Raw genomic sequence first — 19,420 nt, forward strand, 5'->3', positions numbered from 1 at the left:
GACTACATTTCCCAGAATGCAAATGGAGGCTTCGGGAGCCCAATAGGGGAGAACCTGGGCAGGTGGAGAGAAGTGACTACATTTCCCAGAATGCAAATGGAGGTTCAGGTACCAGCCAGGGTGGCGCTGCGAGTGACGCCAAGGTTGCAGGTTCGATCCCCGGCGTAGGTCAAGAAGCTTGTGTTTTCAATCTTTTCGAGCCTATTCTTTGGATTTATTACAAAAAAAAGCTCTCAACAATTTTGGTGGTTTCAAAAAAAAGAAAAAGCGCTCAGGAAAAAGCGCTCAGGGTTGAAATATAGCAACCCTACTTGAGGACCAGATTATCATCTATCTATCTATCTATCTATCTATCTATCTATCTATCTATCTATCTATCTATCTATCTATCTACTGTATCTATCTATGTCCTGTATTTTGCCATACTAAACCTACCCAACTCTTAACACTTCTATGATTCCAAGTCCCGTCTCGGGGAGGCGGGCGGGGGGGGGGGGAAATGGACTAGCACGCACGCGCACAAGACTCGTTCCTCTAGGCATGCGCCAAAGTGGGGGGAGTGGGCGAAAGCTGCGCGTAAATCTCGCGATGGAGTAACGGAGCGTGAGGAAAGAAGAAGCCGTGCGCTCGGCGTGGTGCCAGAGCGACTGCGCGGAGGGAGCGGCGCCGGGGGTTGGCTGGTTGGCTGGCGCGGTTGCTAGGTTACGGCTTGCCTCGCTCGCGCGGAGAGGTGTTCGTGGAGGGGGAGGAAACCGTTAAATTAACGGGTCTCGTTTGCCCACTGCGCGTGCGCGCGGGAAAGAGTCGGGTAAGAGGAGCCCCGCAGGCTGGAGTGCGGATGCGGGAGTGCCGACCCTCACGACCCCCGTACGTGACATGCCTCAGCCCATTCCCCTCCCACGACGGGCCCAAGTCCCCCCATTACTCAGAAGGAGGCGGGGAAATGATGCGGGGAATTTAAGGCTGAGAGGTGGGCGTCACGTGTGAACGCTCTCCTGCGCGACATGCGTCGTCGCAAAGTGGGGAAAAAAGCGCCCAGTAACTCATCCCTCCTCCAGGGAGTTTTTCTTTTAAAGTTGGGGGGGGGGGAGTTGTTAAGGTTCCTGAGGAGTAAGGGGTCGATCTGCCCTTAGTATGTTGTCGGCCCATTTCTGGATTAATAAAAAATAAAACACAAATCAGTTTGATTTACAGAGATTTTGCAATCGCTTAATGCCTATATTAGAGATACCCACAACATGTGTTCCTGTCTGTCAAAATAGTGCCGGGGGAGGGGGAGCTGGCCCTCATCAATAAAAATCTATAAAAATACTTAACTGAGGTTCTGCCCCCCCCCCTCAAAAAAACCCCCAAAGGTCTGCACCCCCAACAAAAATCCTGGCTATGCACATGAAACAGTGGGTTTCTTTTCATCAATTGTGAGTGTTTTGTTTAAGATACTGTACTGTGTTTCACCCCCTATTGTAATTTCATCTATGTAATCACATAACTGCAGAGTTGGAAGGGTCATCCAATCCAACCGCTTGCAGGGCTGGAATCTTTGGCCCAACTTGAGGCTTGAACTCGTGACCCTGAGATTAAGAGTTTCAAGCTCTACCAACTGAGCTATCCCAGATCCATGTCTTTTATTTTCTTAATCTCAACCGCATAGGTCAAAGTTCTTTAGACTTTGCTCCATCATGAAATGATTCATAGATGATCTCTCACCCAAATATTGACTAGACCACAACACCCGTAGTTTTAGCAAGCTTGGTTCACCATGAGCTTACATTCCATGCCCAAGGACTGCAGGCGGTGGAATTTTGATCTTCTGGCTACTGGGCAGGACTGGCTCCTAAAAAATGGTGGTGGTGCATATGCATTTTATTTATTTTTAGTCCTACCTCCTACTGAAGACCTAATTCTAAACATGCATTTGATTCCCTAGACTGTGTTGAAGATAGCTGTCCTAATGGGCATATTTACTCATGATGATTCCAATTAAAAAGCTAAAGAAAATTATTACTTGTTTTATTTAAAATAATTTTCTTTATCAGTGTCTTAAAAGTTCTCTTTTAATACAAAATACACATTTAGAGGATTCTAGTATGTAACGTATGTTTGTTTCTAAAGAGAAATTTGAAGAAAAGAGGAAAAAATGGCAAGTAATCACAAGCCTCCTACAGCCCGCCCGTCTTCAAGAGCAGGACTAGGCCTGGGAGCCAGACCGCCCTCATCCTCCCTACGGCCTCCATCCGCAGCTCTACTTGGAGGAGGAGTAAGTTAAAATTAATCTTTTTTAAAAACCTATTCTGTTTGACAAGTGATACAGTTTCATTAAAGAGTTTATCTTCATTTTCTGATTCCTAAACTAGAGCCTTGTGCATATTGTTTAACGTAAGGGATTCTATAACACGAAGGGATAGGTTTCTGCTCCAAGGATCTTACCATCTAAAAATAGCAGCTAAAAACCAGTCTGTTATCCCAAATTTTTGGCATTTTTTTTTCTTTTTATCTCCACTGCTTTTTGTGTCTCGCACTCCCTTTCCTTTTCCTTTTAGTTTATAAGCTTGTAGGCAGGGCTTCTGTGTTTGGGTGCTGCTCGACGTGCTTATTGATAGCTTTATCTTGTTATTAATTGCTACAACAATGGCTTGGATCCTAACATGCGTGTGATAGAATCCTTATGGTTAGTGGTAGCAGAATTGCAGAGGAGCAGAAGGGTTACTCTTTCTCCATCCTCAACTTCTTTGCTTCAAATTGCAGCACCAGCCACTTTATCCCTTTTTAGGGTTTCAAAATCACCTTCTTCCTGAAGCTGCTTTTATTTTACAAAAAGTTTGTGGGGTCCTATTAGGTATATGAAAGTCTTTAGGGTGAAGCTGTTCAACTAGGACCTTTGAGACCAGGGTTCAAATCCTCAGTCAGCTATGTAACTTCACTGGCTGACCTTGGGCCACTTATGCACTCTCACTCTAACCTACCTCACAGGGTTATTTTGAGGATAAAATGGGAAGGAGGACTGTCACCACCTCGAGCTCCTAGGAGGGAAGGTGGGATATAAATGTAACAAAAGATGTGTCTGCCATGTCATTTGGTTTCATTTAAATCTCAAGACCTCGGCCTGCTTATTGATAAGTAGATAGACTAGTTTTCTGTTCTGTGGAATAGCTGCATTCATTATTTTTTCTACCGATTCTGTTTTCGGTGTTAGATCCCTCCAGGAACATCAAGACCTGGTACACGTGGTGGATCCGTAGGTACTGGTGTGGTTTTGTCCTCCCAGATTAAGGTTGCAGACCGTCCAGTGACACAACAAGGGCTGAGTGGAATGAAAACTGGAATGAAAGGTATTTTAAGATATGAAGGCATACAAACATTGAATAAGTTAGTCTTGTGCCTGTGATTATAAGGGGAAACAGAGCAATACACTTTACAGTGGTTTTGGCCTCATAGAGACATAAAAATGTGTTGGAACTTAGGAAAGGGCAAACCAATGTTTTTAACGTAAGGGCAGAACTGAGCCAGCATCTGTAAAATCTCAGGTAGAACTTGGAAAGATGGAATAGCACCAAAAGCTTTGAACCTAGACAGGTCCTATACTATTCAGAGCATATGACATTACATCATGGATCATTTAAGAGAATACGTACATTACATTATTTACAGAGGATTTATTTATTTATTTAAGCCTCTCTCCGTCTCTTTATGATGATTTTATCACCTTGCATGAAAACAACCACTGGATTCTTTAGTAATACAATTGTTTCTCACTGTACTGTGGTGTCAGGTAACAATTTGACACTTGTTATTTGTTAGGTCCACAGAGACAAATTATGGATAAATCCTATTACCTGGGAGTGCTCAGGTATGTGAAAGTTATATGTCACCAGTGTTTGTGCTGTTTTTATATGATTGTGTCAAGAGCTACTGCCTTATTGGCTGTCTCATTGATCTTGCCTAGCTTGCAGTGCTTGGCAGGGATGAGAGAGGTTTCTTAGCTCATGCCTCCCTAGCAGTAGCTCTTCCTCCTTTCATAGTCCAGCTGGCCCATTTTTCCTGCACTTGGCACAGGTATAAAGGATTGGACTATGTTTTGTTTCATGCTTATCTTATCCCACTGCCTTCCCCACTGTTTGTCTGTACCAAATGCAGGCCTTTCCTTCCATTTCTTTCCTGTTTGCTAGAGTAGATACTTGTGACCAGTGTCCAACTGGCTTCCTTTGCTTTACTGCGAACCTCACTGCTTCCAGTCACCCAGCTGTGCTCCACAAAATTTGACTCGGAATCAGCATAGGGTTAAAAATACTTTTTGAAGTTGAGGCGAAAGAGATTTCTGTAGACCTTTTTACCTTCAGAAGTGCTCACCAAAGGAAAGGCCAGGTTACTTAGCAGATTAATGCAGTTGTACCTTGGATCCCGAACGCCCTGGAACTCGGACATTTTGGCTCCCGAACTCCGCACCCCCAGAAGTGCTTGTTACGGTTTGTGAATGTTCTTTTGGAACCCGGATGTCCGGCGGGGCTTCCTCAGCTTCTGATTGGCTGAAGGAGCTTCCTGCAGCCAATCAGAAGCCGCAATTTGGTTTTTGAATGTTTTGGAAGTCAAACGGACTTCCGGAACGGATTCCATTCAACTTCGAAAGTACGACTGTACTTAATTGGCAAGTTGTCAATAGCAGGTCAGGTGTAAACACAGATTCTAAAATATTAGGGTTGGCTTCAGCTAATGAGTCTGTCAGCAAAAGCCCACTCAAAGACTTCCACTTGTGCTTTGGGGTTCCCCCCTCCTCTCTTGTGCCCCGCACAAAAAATAGATCTATTGCAGAAAACAACCATACTAATCTCTATGTAGCATCTGAAGACTCATAAGTAAACTCCACCTTCATGAGTTGTGCTGCCTTGCAACTCATTTGCCTACCTAAAGGATAAAGTAGCATATGTAGTACAGTGGTACCTAGGGTTAAGAACTTAATTCATTCTGGAGGTCCGTTCTTAACCTGAAACTGTTCTTAACCTAAGGTTAAGAACTTTAACTAATGGGGCCTCCCGCTGCTGCCGTGCCGCTGCCGCATGATTTCTGTTCTCATCCTGAAGCAAAGTTCTTAACCCGAGGTACTATTTCTGGGTTAGCAGTGTCTGTAACCTGCAGCATCTGTAACCCGAGGTACCACTGTACACAGAACTTGCACTGGTCATCTTTAGTGTAGCCCTCTCGCCTTCTCACTCTCTTCCCAGAGTGGCCTTCCAGAAAAAAACCTAGATACTGACCAGGGTTTGAGCATAATGTGGGCCTATAGCAATGTATGGTATAAATTTAACTAGACCTCATTGGGTTGTACAGATTAAACCAGGCACCCTTTTTATTAATAGTTTTTGATTGGATTGAAGAAACAAAAACATTAATTGAAGAAACGAAAACAAATACAGTCATGCAATGCAAAGAAAATCCTCATTAATCAAGACATGTTCTCTGGGTACAAATGATGAGGCGGGGGGATGTCTAGTAGTCTGAGCAAATAGATTTGTATACAGAGTCCAGATATCAAGGAATTCCCCATCTTTCTCGTGTTTATGGAAGGTCACTATCTCATATGCTGCCAACTGAGTCATGTTCTCTGCCCACTGTAGGATTAGGGGAGTGGGCTTCTTCCAATACTGATGAACTAGACATTTATCCACCATAGGTGCCCTTAGAAGACTGTTAAATTGTCCCTCTGTCAGTTTCCAAAGGACTGGTACATAATTCAATAAAACACTGATATTTGCAAATCTGAAGAGGTGTCCAAAACCATATTTATGTGGCAGATGACCTCTGACCCAGAGACTGTTGCTTTAGAATAGGACTAAATTATACTTAACATAAGAACTATTTTTTCCTACAGGAGCAAAATAAATGAACTCACCACAGAAATGAACAAGCTTCAGAAAGAAATCGACATGTATAATCAGGAGAATTCTGTCTACCTATCATATGAAAAAAGGTGAGATAGATTGCACTTATTGTCATAGAATTGTAGAGTTGGAAGTGACCCTGAGGGTCTTTAAAAACTTTTGTGTTAATTAAAGTCAGTGGAATCATGTACACAAGTAAATTTGGATTGGAAACAGCAAGCTTGCAACTTACGTAGGGTTTACGTTCCAAGGATCGTGCCTAAAGTCAAAATTGCATATACAGTGGTACCTCGTTTTGAGTCCGCCTCATCAAGCGTCCATTTTGTCAAATGTCTGCGGCAAACCCGGAAGTACTGGAACAGGTTACTTACAGGTTTGCTGCTCGCGCATGCACAGAAGCACTAAATTGCACATGCACAGAAGCGCAAACCGCTCCATGTGCGTGCGCGGAGTGGCGCTTTGTCGTGCGTCCTTTTCGTCTAGCATCCAGGGCTCAAGAACAGATCCCAGTCGCAAAACAAGTACCAACTGTAGTCAAAACACATTGGGTTCAATGGCAGGTGGGATTGCCAAAGTCTTTTTTCCTGGATGTCCGCCCCTATTTATTTATTTATTTATTTATTTATTTATTTATTTATTTATTTATTTGCCCAGCAGTTAAAGCTGCATGCATATAGCTTTAAATACATGTAAGTTGCAGACTTACTGTATGTTAAAACTTGAGACTTGCTTTGATTACATTTTATCACATAAGCTATGTTATATAGTAACCATTCTTTTCCTGTTCTCTTAGGGCAGAGTCTTTAGCTAGTGAGATCAAAGAGTTTCAAGGACAACTAGCTGATTACAATATGGTATGTTATTGTTTATATTACACACACACACACACACATATATATATATACACACACACACACACACACACACACACACACACACTGAATCTAATTTTGAATTGCAATTGCATAGATAATTACCTATAGATAAATCAGTGGGAATAAAACTAGGAATTAATTGAGTTTCTGTGTTGTTTTAGCTGGTGGATAAACTTAATACCAATACCGATATGGAGGAAGTAATGAATGACTATAACGTGGTGAGTATTAACATTGTTTTATCACAGAATTAGCTTTGCCTGAATTGGTTGTTGGTCAACTTGGACTGCTGCTAACCAGTGATGTTCAATAGCTGCTGGAAAATGCTTGGGGGGGGGGGTGGAATGATTGATTCTCAAGATGGGTGAAACTGCATATACTGTTGGGTAAAACACGTGTGTAGAATGACATTTTCAAAGTAGCATCTTAGTTAATAGAAGGAAATGTAAAAAGCCACAACTCTTCCAAACATAGAATAGAAAGGACGTATAGTTAAATGGTAGTTCAAACAGAACATAAGTGAAGTTGGGGTTTTTTACCAGTGAAATGAGTAGTTGATACCGGCACTAGCACATGGAAATTTTACTGATCAGCTGTTTGGGAGGGGAGCAAGAACTGGCTTTAAACCGCCACCGCCACCCTCCAGGAACCCCTTTTCGACAGATCATCTTATCAGTGAGATGCTTGCAATTTATCTGAAATTACTTGTGCTTGCAACTTCGTCTGTTTCAGTCAGCATCTGTAACTTCAAATTTGCCTTTGGCATACCTTGCTGTCTTTACCCCACAGTACCTGGCAAAGATTCCTGGGTTGTTTAATCCTCTGAAAATTGCTGTTGTGGTGTTCGGTGTTTTTAACTCTGCTGACTGCTTTTAAAGCGCTCTTTTACTTTGTAATGTTTTAATGTTATTGTTTTAAAGTTTGTTTTATTTTTTTGTTGGCTGCCCTGAGAACCTGTTAAAAGGTGGGATAGAAATCAAAGAAATAAAAATAAGTAAATTGATATTTGTGGAGAACTGTTACTTCATTCAGGTATGTCAAATGTGGGGAACCTTTAGCCCGCCATATGCTGCTACAACTCCTACGGTATCATCTCTCTTTACTGACAGTGCTACTGAGAGGCTAATGGGAGTTGTAGTTCAGTAACATCTGCAGCACCAAAGCTGCCCCTGAGCTATATAAACATTTTACCTATAGACACAGTCCAGCCATTATGCATGTAAATTAGTACAGACACATTTGAAACTGCCCTTAATTCTGATTTATGTTCCATTTCTCAAACATATTTTTAGGATCATGTTGTATTTCTTAAAAATCATTCTAAGACTGATCTATGGTATATAAGCTATAGTAGCAAATTCAGTTGAATGAAAGACGTTGGCTCTAGAAACGGGAAATTTATGTGCTGTAGATATAGCAGAGCTATTCTCATGCTGTTGGTGGCTGTGTCTTTTAATAGTTGAAGGCTCAAAATGACCGTGAAGCTCAGGGCATAGACATCATTTTTACAGAAAGACAAGCGTAAGTATGAATTTTAAAAACGAAACTGAAAAATAAACAAATGCATAGAAATGTTCTGTATTGTGTTATAATGCCATTCATAGACCCCTGACATTTGTCTGGTTATTGTACTCAAGCAGTAGCAGGTGTGTGCTGACCTTTCACACTTTAGATTTTTATTATTATTTATTGAAGTTATATGCCACCCTATACCTGGAGGTCTTGAGTCGGTTCACAGAAAAGATCAACATAAAAAGCACAATATATATAATCAAGTAAAAACATCATCCTCTGGAAACTACCATCCAAGTAGGACTAAAACCAGCGCAGAGTGATGTCACCCACTCCTAACGCAGACAGCCGCTCTAGAAGGGTACCCATGGTATCGACCTGTTTTTCTGATTATTTTTTTCCATTTAAAAGTGAAAAAAAAAACATTTTTATTTACAGTATTTTATTTATCTTATATCTGTCATAGTTGTGTAGTACAACAAAACTGAAACCCAGTTTCTGTTAATTAGAATTATTTTAATTACATATTTCTGGATGCTCAGACACAGAAGATGTTATTTCTTTTTCATTGATGGTCAGATTCTAAACTCCCAGGCATTCTAAACTCTTTAATGATTTGTGTAATGACTTCCTTAGCATGCCAGACCCTTGTTTTGCCTGTTTTTAAATATATAGTCGTACCTCGGAAGTCGAACAGAATTCGTTCCGGTAGTCCATTCAACTTCCAAAATGTTTGGAAAACAAGGTGCGGCTTCTGATTGGTTTCCAATTGTGCTGGCGTGCTGGAAACAATAGTGGAAGCTGCACCAGTCATTCGGCTTCGGAAAAAAGTTTGAAAACCGGAACACTCACTTCCGGTTTTTGATCATTTGGGAGACAGAATGTTCAACTCCCAAGGCGTTCGGGAGCCAAGGTACAACTATATAGGCTTATGTTTCTCTTTCAGGTACCCAAACAAAATGCCCTGATTTACATACAAAAAAAACCTTGATCCTCCAGCACCATTTCACTAATGTAGTGGTTTTCTGTAATGATGACAAGATTAAATAATGCATATTTTGATTAATCACAAGCAGCAACAGCTTGGTTTTTTAGCCCATTGCTTTATAGAGCTACAGATATAACAGCCCTTTGCACATATTTCAGAACAGGACAGAGAGATTCAGACTGCAACATTCATAGTAACTCTTCATGTATCAATATATTTGTCTTCAATAAATCCATCTTCTTCTGGAACAAATGTATGAAATTGTTCAAAAACCACAACCGATTCTTCTTCTTTGGTACCCGGTGTATGTGGGAATGTGCAGTTATGAGATGTGTAAGTTTCTTCAAACATCTCTGGTTCGTCTTCCTCCAAACGACTATGATTATAGCTAATCAAATAACGGTACCATACTGGGAATCTGATGACCATACCAATCAGCAATGAAATGCTGATAACAACAACCAGGACACCAATCAGAAAGGTCCAACTTTTGCCAGGACGATGAACATCCACACCTTAAAATAAATGAAACATCGTTTTAGTACTTTTCAGTATAAATACGATTTACAACTCTTACCCCATTTTTCCTCATAAGGTTACCTTTCAGAAGTTATCAAGTAACTTCTCTCTCTCCATAGAAAAATAAAGGGTTGGAGCTAGACTCCTTCCATTCACAGAAGTGAGTAAAATCCAGCAGAGGTTCCCACTCTGCAAATTGCCTGTTTCTGTGGGCTGAAGGTGCATAGGTGATTTTTGCAAAATCCCATCCCCACTGCAACCCCTGGTACTACCCCCTATACTGTTCCTCAAGGTTCCCTAACCTTCCATACCAGCTTTTCAGAGGTAAAAGGAGCTGAAGGGGGGAAAGACTATGCAAAAGACACTTTGCACTTCAATCCGCTGGAGAATCAAGTTTGTGGTTTTGCAATTCCCACACAATTCTGACACCAACACATCATCTTTAGAACATTTGACTATTAGCCTTTTAAAAGCAGTGCTTTAGTAAAGTTTGGCACTTGACTGAACATATTTCAGTAGTTACTCTGTTGAAGAGTTCTGAAGGCATCCATCGTTAACATAATCGTGGGAATTCAACTGGTACAGTTAAATGGACATTATGCCGTGTGCTTGGATCCCAGATACCTGCCTCATTCCAGGTCTAGTTATGTCTGTTTGTCTGTGACTAGTGACCCCAGATAGGCATATTCATCCAAATCATTGGAATAATTCATCAAGGTTAGTGAGGCCCTGAGCGAGTATCTTGAATTAGATCAGCAGAGGTCTAGCTGCACCGGAAACAAGTTTAACAAAAGAATTTGAACTTTGTGCTCCCAATGATGCATGATTATCTGGGTTAATCTGAGGTTTACCAATATGCATAAAAAACTAGAAAAGGCTATATTGCAATTATATATAGTCTGTTGTTGTTGTCGTCGTTTAGTCGTGTCCGACTCTCATAATAATAATAATTAGAATAATAATAATAATAATTTATACCCCGCCCATCTGGCTGAGTTTCCTCAGCCACTCTGGGCGGCTTCCAACAGAAAAATAAAATAATTGATTAAACATTAAACGCCTCCCTAAACAGGGCTGCCTTCAGATGTTTTCTAAATATCTAGTACAGTGGTACCTCGCAAGACTAATGCCTCGCGCAACGAAAAACTTGCAAGACGAAAGAGTTTTGCATTGCACGAGGGACTCGCAAGACGGCGAGGTTTTCTATGGCAACTGCTTCGTCTTGCGAAGCGCGGCCATAGAATGTAGCGCAGGAAGGCAGCAAAGGAAGATCAGCTGTCAGCGCGGGAAGCTGACAGCTGATCTTCCTTTGTCTTCTTCTCGCGCTACAGCTGGTTTCCCGGGGCTTGCCAGGGGGGAAGGAGCCGAAGCGCGGCGGTGCGGGGGCTGCCCCCGCCTGTCGTCACCGAGCCAAAGGGAAGACAGGAGGCGGCAGCCCCAGCAAGCAGCGCCGTGCTTCGGTTCCGTCCCCCTTGCTTTGGCAAGCCCCGGCAGGCAGAGCCCGCCGCGCTTCGGCACCGGGGGATGGAGCCGAAGCGTGGCGGTGCGGGGGCTGCCCCGCCTGTCTTCCCCGACAGCCTCAGCAAGCAGCGCCCGCCATGCTTCGGCTCCGTCGTCTTGCGAGGCACCACTGTAGCTGTTTTTCTCTTTGACATCTGATGGGAGGGCATTCCACAGGGCGGGCGCCACTACCAAGAAGGCATCATAACTTTCAGCATATTGCATGTTTTAAAAGACAATTCAAAAGCTTTTGGTAATACATCTAATATTATTATCAATATGTATGCTAAATATTCTAATTTATATGAGGATAGCATAGAGACTGGAGTCTATAAACCAAGCCAAGGACTGGCTCCTTGTTGAATTTTACTTAAAATGCACAGGCTGTGTGAATTCTTCCTGAGAAATGTAAAGGAAATGGTGGAGCTGCTCTTAACAATGTTTAAGGAAAAGAATGCACAGTTATAGGTTTGATAATAGTGGCAGAAGAGGAGGGGAGCAACCTTTACCAATTGCCTGTTGACCTTGCAGACCTTTGCACCCTATGAAAATCTGCTACAGAGAGTAGGGGGATCATGGGAAGACTACAGAACGGGTGGGGATTGGGCAAAAATGTTGTTCTTCCTTCCACCAGCAGGATCCCTCTGCTGGATCAAAAGCTATCCATGAATTAGCAGACAGCTAAATTTGGAATCAATACACATTTGCTTTAAATTCTGTATCAGTGCACTAAATGAACTTCAGTATTGTTTCTGAAATGCATGGCTTCTATAGCCATATGGGCGCTGCCAGTACCGTGTTTCTCATATTTTAAGGCATCCCCAAAAAATAAGCCATGACAGGATTTCTAAGGGTTGGTGAAAAATAAGACATACCCCGAAAATAAGCCATGTCGTGTAGCCCCGACCGAGCGAGAGGCGAAGGCGCGGGACACAGCAGGAGCTCCCTTCCTGCTTCCCCGAGCCGTCGCGCATCGGGGGACAGAGCCGAAGATCGGCGGGCGCTCCTTGCTGGGCTTGACAAGCCCGGCAAACAGCGCCCGCCGATCTTCGGACCTGTGCTGTGTGACAGGCAGGGGTGGGGGGAAGCGGAGATCGTTCTCCGCTCTCCCCCCACCCCCGCCTGTCACCAAAGATCGGCGGGCGCTCCTTGCTGGGCTTGACAAGCCCGGCAAACAGCGCCCGCCGATCTTCGGACCTGTCCTGTGTGACAGGCGGGGGTGGGGGGGAAGCGGAGATCGTTCTCCGCTCTCCCCCCACCCCCGCCTGTCACCGAAGATCGGCGGGCGCTGTTTGCTGGGCTTGACAAGCCCGGCAAACAGCGCCCGCCGATCTTCGGCCCTGTGCTGTGTGACAGGCGGGGGTGGGGGAGAAGCGGAGATCGTTCTCCGCTCTCCCCCCATCCCCGCCTGTCACCGAAGATCGGCGGGCGCTCCTAGCTGGGCTTGACAAGCCCGGCAAACAGCGCCCGCCGACCTGTGCTGTGTGACAGGCGGGGGTGGGGGGGGAAGCAGAGATCGTTCTCCGCTCTCCCCCCACCCCCGCCTGTCACCGAAGATCGGCGGGCGCTGTTTGCTGGGCTTGACAAGCCCGGCAAACAGCGCCCGCCGATCTTCGGCCCTGTGCTGTGTGACAGGCGGGGGTGGGGGAGAAGCGGAGATCGTTCTCCGCTCTCCGCCCACCCCCGCCTGTCACCGAAGATCGGCGGGCGCTCCTAGCTGGGCTTGACAAGCCCGGCAAACAGCGCCCGCCGACCTGTGCTGTGTGACAGGCGGGGGTGGGGGGGAAGCGGAGATCGTTCTCCGCTCTCCCCCCACCCCCGCCTGTCACCAAAGATCGGCGGGCGCTCCTTGCTGGGCTTGACAAGCCCGGCAAACAGCGCCCGCCGATCTTCGGACCTGTCCTGTGTGACAGGCGGGGGTGGGGGGGAAGCGGAGATCGTTCTCCGCTCTCCCCCCACCCCCGCCTGTCACCGAAGATCGGCGGGCGCTGTTTGCTGGGCTTGACAAGCCCGGCAAACAGCGCCCGCCGATCTTCGGCCCTGTGCTGTATGACAGGCGGGGGTGGGGGAGAAGCGGAGATCGTTCTCCGCTCTCCCCCCATCCCCGCCTGTCACCGAAGATCGGCGGGCGCTCCTAGCTGGGCTTGACAAGCCCGGCAAACAGCGCCCGCCGACCTGTGCTGTGTGACAGGCGGGGGTGGGGGGGAAGCAGAGATCGTTCTCCGCTCTCCCCCCACCCCCGCCTGTCACCGAAGATCGGCGGGCGCTGTTTGCTGGGCTTGACAAGCCCGGCAAACAGCGCCCGCCGATCTTCGGCCCTGTGCTGTGTGACAGGCGGGGGTGGGGGAGAAGCGGAGATCGTTCTCCGCTCTCCGCCCACCCCCGCCTGTCACCGAAGATCGGCGGGCGCTCCTAGCTGGGCTTGACAAGCCCGGCAAACAGCGCCCGCCGACCTGTGCTGTGTGACAGGCGGGGGTGGGGGGGAAGCGGAGATCGTTCTCCGCTCTCCCCCCACCCCCGCCTGTCACCGAAGATCGGCGGGCGCTCCTTGCTGGGCTTGACAAGCCCGGCAAACAGCGCCCGCCGATCTTCGGCCCTGTGCTGTGTGACAGGCGGGGGTGGGGGGGGAAGCGGAGATCGTTCTCCGCTCTCCCCCCACCCCCGCCTGTCACCGAAGATCGGCGGGCGCTCCTTGCTGGGCTTGACAAGCCCGGCAAACAGCGCCCGCCGACCTGTGCTGTGTGACAGGCGGGGGTGGGGGGGAAGCGGAGATCGTTCTCCGCTCTCCGCCCACCCCCGCCTGTCACCGAAGATCGGCGGGCGCTGTTTGCTGGGCTTGACAAGCCCGGCAAACAGCGCCCGCCGATCTTCGGACCTGTCCTGTGTGACAGGCGGGGGTGGGGGGGAAGCGGAGATCGTTCTCCGCTCTCCCCCCACCCCCGCCTGTCACCGAAGATCGGCGGGCGCTGTTTGCTGGGCTTGACAAGCCCGGCAAACAGCGCCCGCCGATCTTCGGACCTGTCCTGTGTGACAGGCGGGGGTGGGGGGAAGCGGAGATCGTGCTCCGCTCTCCCCCCACCCCCGCCTGTCACCAAAGATCGGCGGGCGCTGTTTGCTGGGCTTGACAAGCCCGGCAAACAGCGCCCGCCGACCTGTGCTGTGTGACAGGCGGGGGTGGGGGAGAAGCGGAGATCGTTCTCCGCTCTCCCCCCATCCCCGCCTGTCACCGAAGATCGGCGGGCGCTCCTAGCTGGGCTTGACAAGCCCGGCAAACAGCGCCCGCCGACCTGTGCTGTGTGACAGGCGGGGGTGGGGGGGAAGCGGAGATCGTTCTCCGCTCTCCGCCCACCCCCGCCTGTCACCGAAGATCGGCAGGCGCTGTTTGCTGGGCTTGACAAGCCCGGCAAACAGCGCCCGCTTGCACTTTATTAAAAAATAAGACATCCCTCAAAAATAAGCCATGTCGTGTTTTTTGGAAAAAAAAATTAATATAAGACATGACTTATAATATGAGAAACACGGTAAATTAAACTGAAATATACCTGACTTGCGCCATTTTCCATTTGTACCATTATATGGAGATAGACTATCATTTTTAGGATTAAGAGAAGTGAAAGATATGGTAGTTGCTTCAGTCTTCATCTCTCTTTTCTCACAGTTAGTGATAATTGCTGTCTTGACAGTATGGTTTTTCAGGCTGCTTGGAGACATACACACAGTACCGTTCTCGTTTTCTGTAAATATAAACATTTCAAAAAGATAAATGTTATTGACCCTAAGAACAACTTCATATAGTATAGTTTAGAACTTCCAAAGTAATCCATGAGACCATCTAGTGTGATAGGGTTGCCAGAGGCAAATATATTATTTCCAACAATTATTCATTCCATGAAAATATCCCTGAACATAAAATATATGAATATATTCAGTATTACCTATAATACTCTCAGGCAGGTTTGACTGCTATTCATCCATTTTATAGGAGTCTTAAGGCTGGGAGTAAGTTGCATTGAGAAGGCTGGCGGTTCGGATCCCCGCGATGGGGTGAGCGCCTGTTGCTCTGTCCCAGCCCCTGCCCACCTAGCAGTTTGAAAGCACGCCATTGCAAGTAGATAAATAGGTACCACTGTGGCAGGAAGGTAAATGCTGTTTCCGTGTGCTGCTCTGGTTTTGCCAGAAGCGGCTTAGTCATGCTGGCCACATGACCCGGAAAAACTGCGGAAGAACGCCGGCTCCCTTGGCCTGTAAAGCGAGATAAGCGCCACAACCCCAGAGTCGTCCGCAACTGGACCTAACAGTCAGGGTTACCTTTACCTTTTAAGTTGCATTGAACTCAGTGGGATTAATTCTTAGTAGGTGCATATAGGATTGCACTGTTATTTTATTTTATTTTTGAAACCACATTACTTAGCACATTTCTAGTTCATAGGGCAAACTCCTCTCTTTTCCTATACAAAATCTGTTGGATGAATAGGCAATTTTCAGACATGACCTTTTCAAATACCATCTTAATGTATGTGCTCAACATTTAGTTCATATTTTATCTTTTCAGTGTGCTTTTTATGGACAACTACTTTTAGGGTTTTTGACTCTCAGTCTAAAGGAATTCATATCTCAAAAAAAAAAGATGTGAGGATAGCTAAATTCATACGTCAACGGAGTACAGTTAGTCCTCCTGAAATGGAAATCATGTAGATAAAAATTCAATAAATTTTTTGATACTTACCCATGGTTACTTTAGTGGTCTTCAGCCAACTCTGTAAACTAAGGAGGTCACATGAACAATTCCATGGATTTCCAATTAATGTGATTTCGGTTAAATTAAGGGATACTTTTGCATCAAAATATCTCATAAGGTTATTTTTTAGGTTTAGGACCTCCAAGCTATTTAGCAATGCAAACACACTGGAATCTAATTGCACAATTCTGTTATTCTGTAGGTGCAAAATATTTAGTTTATTTAAACCAGCAAATGCTGCCTGTTCAACTGTACTGATAGAATTATTGCTGACATCTAGAACTTCTAATTTTGAAAGTTTGTCAAAGGTAAAATTATGGAGGATAGAAATGGAATTGTTGCTTAGGTATAATTGTTTAATATTCATGTACTTTTGAAGATTTGTGGTATCACTTTCATTTAAAGTGATGCTGTTGTAACTGAGAACTAGTATAGAAACATTTTTGTCTAGGCTAGGAGGAACAGAAGTATAGTTTTTTGCTGCTTCATCACACTTAACCTGTTAAACAAAGAGAGAGAAAATGTTACAAATACAGATTGGGTAAGATTACCAGGATAAAACAGATAATATGTTCATAAAGCTCTCATATATAGGGTTATGAAAACTTTTCTAAAATATATTGATGTTATTGTTTGTTGTAAAGGAAAATTCTGCCCGGCTTATCTTCAGAAAGAAAACCAGAACAGGTGACATTGCAAAATACAATCCTATAACAACATTGAAAGTATGTTAATAATATAGAAACAAAAGCAGCAGCACAAAACAACTATACAGTATAACCATACAGCTGTTCAAATTTGTGGTCCTTCATATTAGAATCAGCTATATGAACAGTATGTGAAAGAAAATGACCATAAAAAGTAGTTCAGGCTGTAGGAAAACAGGCCTGCTCCTTTTTTGTTGAAATCTTGGAGCACAAATATAAAATGTTAGAGTTAAACTCTTTTCTACAATAGAATATTGAGCTTAGAAATCTGAAATACCAGGGCTGAATATAAATGCTTTGGCAGAGGGTTGTAGGGCTAAAGGGAACTTTTATAAAAGACCCATCTATTTCCCCACCCTGCTTATTGCAAGGCACATCACATACCATCTTACAATGACCAGAACAAAACTCCTGGAATATTTCTTCCTGGTGCTAAGAAGGGAGTACCATGAAATAACTACCGTATTTTGCAGGTGGTGAGAATCATAATATGATTGGTTAGGCACTGTATTTTGTGGGTTTTGGATCCTATATATTGTTGGCATCCGTCTGTCTCGAAAGTCAATGGAGTGCGCCTCCAGGGGTGAAGTCAAATCACCTCATTAGCAGCACCCAAGTGACCTCCCCAGGGCGCAAGCCTGGGCAGTGTGCATGGAAGTCCAGCACTGCTCAGACAACAAGACCTTGCTGGTGTGGTCCAAAGGAAATCATAGCAATACGTTTGTCACCAGCTTGGTGGCAGGAGTTGCTGGAAGGAAGTACCATCCAACCTTCTTAGGGACTGCCCTCCGTCCCACAAGGAAGCGGAGGTGCTATCATATATATGAATGTGATAATTTCTGCTACCCCACCCTAAAAGAGATAAAATAGCCTAAGGCTGCAGTCTTAAGTATGCATAGGAGTAAACCACATTGAACACAGTGTGGCTTTCTTCATAGAATACATGTAAAGGATCAAGCTGTTGACAGCTTTATAGGAAAAGTAGCCAAGTAGTAGTAGTTTGATTTGGTTATGAAGCTTACCATTTGAGAAGCAGCAACTGGGTGTAAAAAGAGAGCGGCAACCAGTGTCGGGAGCCAAGCAAGCTTCATATTCTGAACCTGTAGGTACACGTTATCACTTGAATAGTTTTGAAGCTCAATTTGTTGATGAAAAAGAAGTTCACAAAGAGCATCATAGTTGTGATTGCAAAGCCAAGTGAATCAACAGGATTTGTAGAACTGAGTAAAATATAGAAATGTAAACTATATATAGTTTGTGCTATGAAATCAGGCCTTTGTCATCTGTCAATGTTCAAGAAATTATTTCACCTAGTGTTCTTTTTTAAAAAATATTTTTAATTAAAATTTACAATTTAATATTCAACACATTTGTCATATAAAAGAAAATAGAATAAAACAAAATTCCCCCCACCCTGTGACTTCCCTCAACTTCTCCTTCTGGTTCTTTAACTATTTGCTACTTCTGCTTAAATTTTCTCTTATTTTTCATCTTTCAGCTGAATGCTCTTACATTCTTAGCATTTTTATACCAAATTTTCTTCCAGTTAGTTCTTACATTTAATTAGTTTCCATATTGTCGTTTCTTAACCTTTACTCTTATTTTCTTAATTGTGTTTTACTCAAACCCTGCTAGTGAGTCCATTTCTTTACAATATTTCTGTAAATACAGCATGAACGATTCCCAGTCTTGTTTGAAAGTCTCTGTTGACTTCGTCTATTTCACCTAGTGTTCTGATACTTTAAAAAACAACATAGCTGTGATCTGTTAAAGTGCTCTGTAGACATACAATAAATATTATTCAAGTACTGGAGTTCTTTCATCAGATGTCTTAAGGCCATAGCTGCCAAAGTTATCCCTTTTTTAAAGGGATTTTCCATTATGCTGAATAGGCTTCCTCGCGAGAAAAGGGAAAACTTGGCAGCTATGCTTAAGGCTACCGTTATAGCTATTACCAAATATTTAAGAAAAAAACTGCAACAGCTATACTTCAGGTACTTGAATCTTTCTTCCTGCCCATCCTCCCTCCAGAGCTCTGAAATCGCGCTACTGATCAAGGCTACACAAGATATGAGCCGTATCTATTCACTGGTGAGAACTGCTTGACCCTTCCCTATAGGGAAAAGTTTGCAAATCTCAAAAAGATAGAGAAAAGCACAGCCGGGAATATATAGAAACATTGGAGCACACAAACAAAGTAATATCAGTAACCCACACCAAAAAAAGTTGTAGTGTCTCTTTTGAAAACTTCCTCCTTTTAGTCCATATATATTTGTATTAAAATCAAGTAAAATTATTCAGGGATTCACATTTATTTCTGAAGTGTTCCATTAAAGACCCTCCGTTATTTAAGAAGAATAAAACGGGCAGCTTTCCTGTTTAAACTGAGGGGAAACATCTGAAAAATATTTTCCAAGCTTCCAAAGATGTCCGCTTGCAAAGCCATCGAGTTAATTCATACAGCTTTGAACCAATATAGTATTTAAACTCTAATCTTAATAGTTGGATTGTGAAACAATGTATTTTATTATACATTTGCTAATAAAACAAACATCTATACGTTTGATAATACTAGCAGTTTACCCAATCTCTTACCTTCTTATTTTTTCTCTGGAACATATACCTGTTTGCGTGTATCCTTGTGGATAAAAAAAGGAAGAGTACAATGTTAACTTCACTTGGCTTCAACCTTTGTACCCTATTAGCAA

At 44.2% G+C, this 19,420-nt stretch overlaps 2 protein-coding genes across 5 annotated transcripts in view; one reads left to right on the plus strand and one right to left on the minus strand.

Moving 5' to 3' along the window:
* Positions 1 to 593: 593 nt before the first annotated feature.
* Positions 594 to 19,420, plus strand: part of IFT74 (intraflagellar transport 74) — a 51,446-nt gene continuing 32,619 nt past the window's right edge. The window contains exons 1-8 of one of the 2 annotated variants that reach the window (XM_035097474.2): positions 594 to 867; positions 2,113 to 2,257; positions 3,194 to 3,329; positions 3,799 to 3,847; positions 5,864 to 5,962; positions 6,667 to 6,727; positions 6,910 to 6,969; positions 8,208 to 8,269. In XM_035097474.2, the coding sequence (XP_034953365.1) occupies positions 2,138 to 2,257; positions 3,194 to 3,329; positions 3,799 to 3,847; positions 5,864 to 5,962; positions 6,667 to 6,727; positions 6,910 to 6,969; positions 8,208 to 8,269 (587 nt within the window). In that variant the 5' untranslated portion in view covers positions 594 to 867; positions 2,113 to 2,137. The remainder of the gene's footprint in view (positions 868 to 2,112; positions 2,258 to 3,193; positions 3,330 to 3,798; positions 3,848 to 5,863; positions 5,963 to 6,666; positions 6,728 to 6,909; positions 6,970 to 8,207; positions 8,270 to 19,420) is intronic. The other variant, XM_035097473.2, reaches the window with a different exon arrangement.
* Positions 8,696 to 19,372, minus strand: LRRC19 (leucine rich repeat containing 19). 3 transcript variants are annotated; one of them, XM_060268724.1, is made up of 5 exons: positions 19,308 to 19,372; positions 17,735 to 17,812; positions 15,994 to 16,504; positions 14,837 to 15,001; positions 8,696 to 9,763 (listed from the first exon to the last, which is right to left on the minus strand). In XM_060268724.1, exons 1-5 carry the CDS (start codon positions 19,329 to 19,331, stop codon positions 9,450 to 9,452), a joined length of 1,092 nt encoding a protein of 363 aa, XP_060124707.1. In that variant the 5' UTR covers positions 19,332 to 19,372; the 3' UTR covers positions 8,696 to 9,449. The 3 variants fall into 3 exon arrangements, with proteins under 3 accessions (XP_060124707.1, XP_060124708.1, XP_034953366.2); XM_060268725.1 differs by having other exon boundaries at positions 8,697 to 9,763; positions 14,924 to 15,001; XM_035097475.2 differs by having other exon boundaries at positions 8,697 to 9,763; positions 14,810 to 15,001.

The sequence above is a fragment of the Zootoca vivipara genome, chromosome 16 (assembly GCF_963506605.1).
Source record: "Zootoca vivipara chromosome 16, rZooViv1.1, whole genome shotgun sequence".
In the NCBI taxonomy this organism is placed as follows: Eukaryota; Metazoa; Chordata; class Lepidosauria; order Squamata; family Lacertidae; genus Zootoca; species Zootoca vivipara.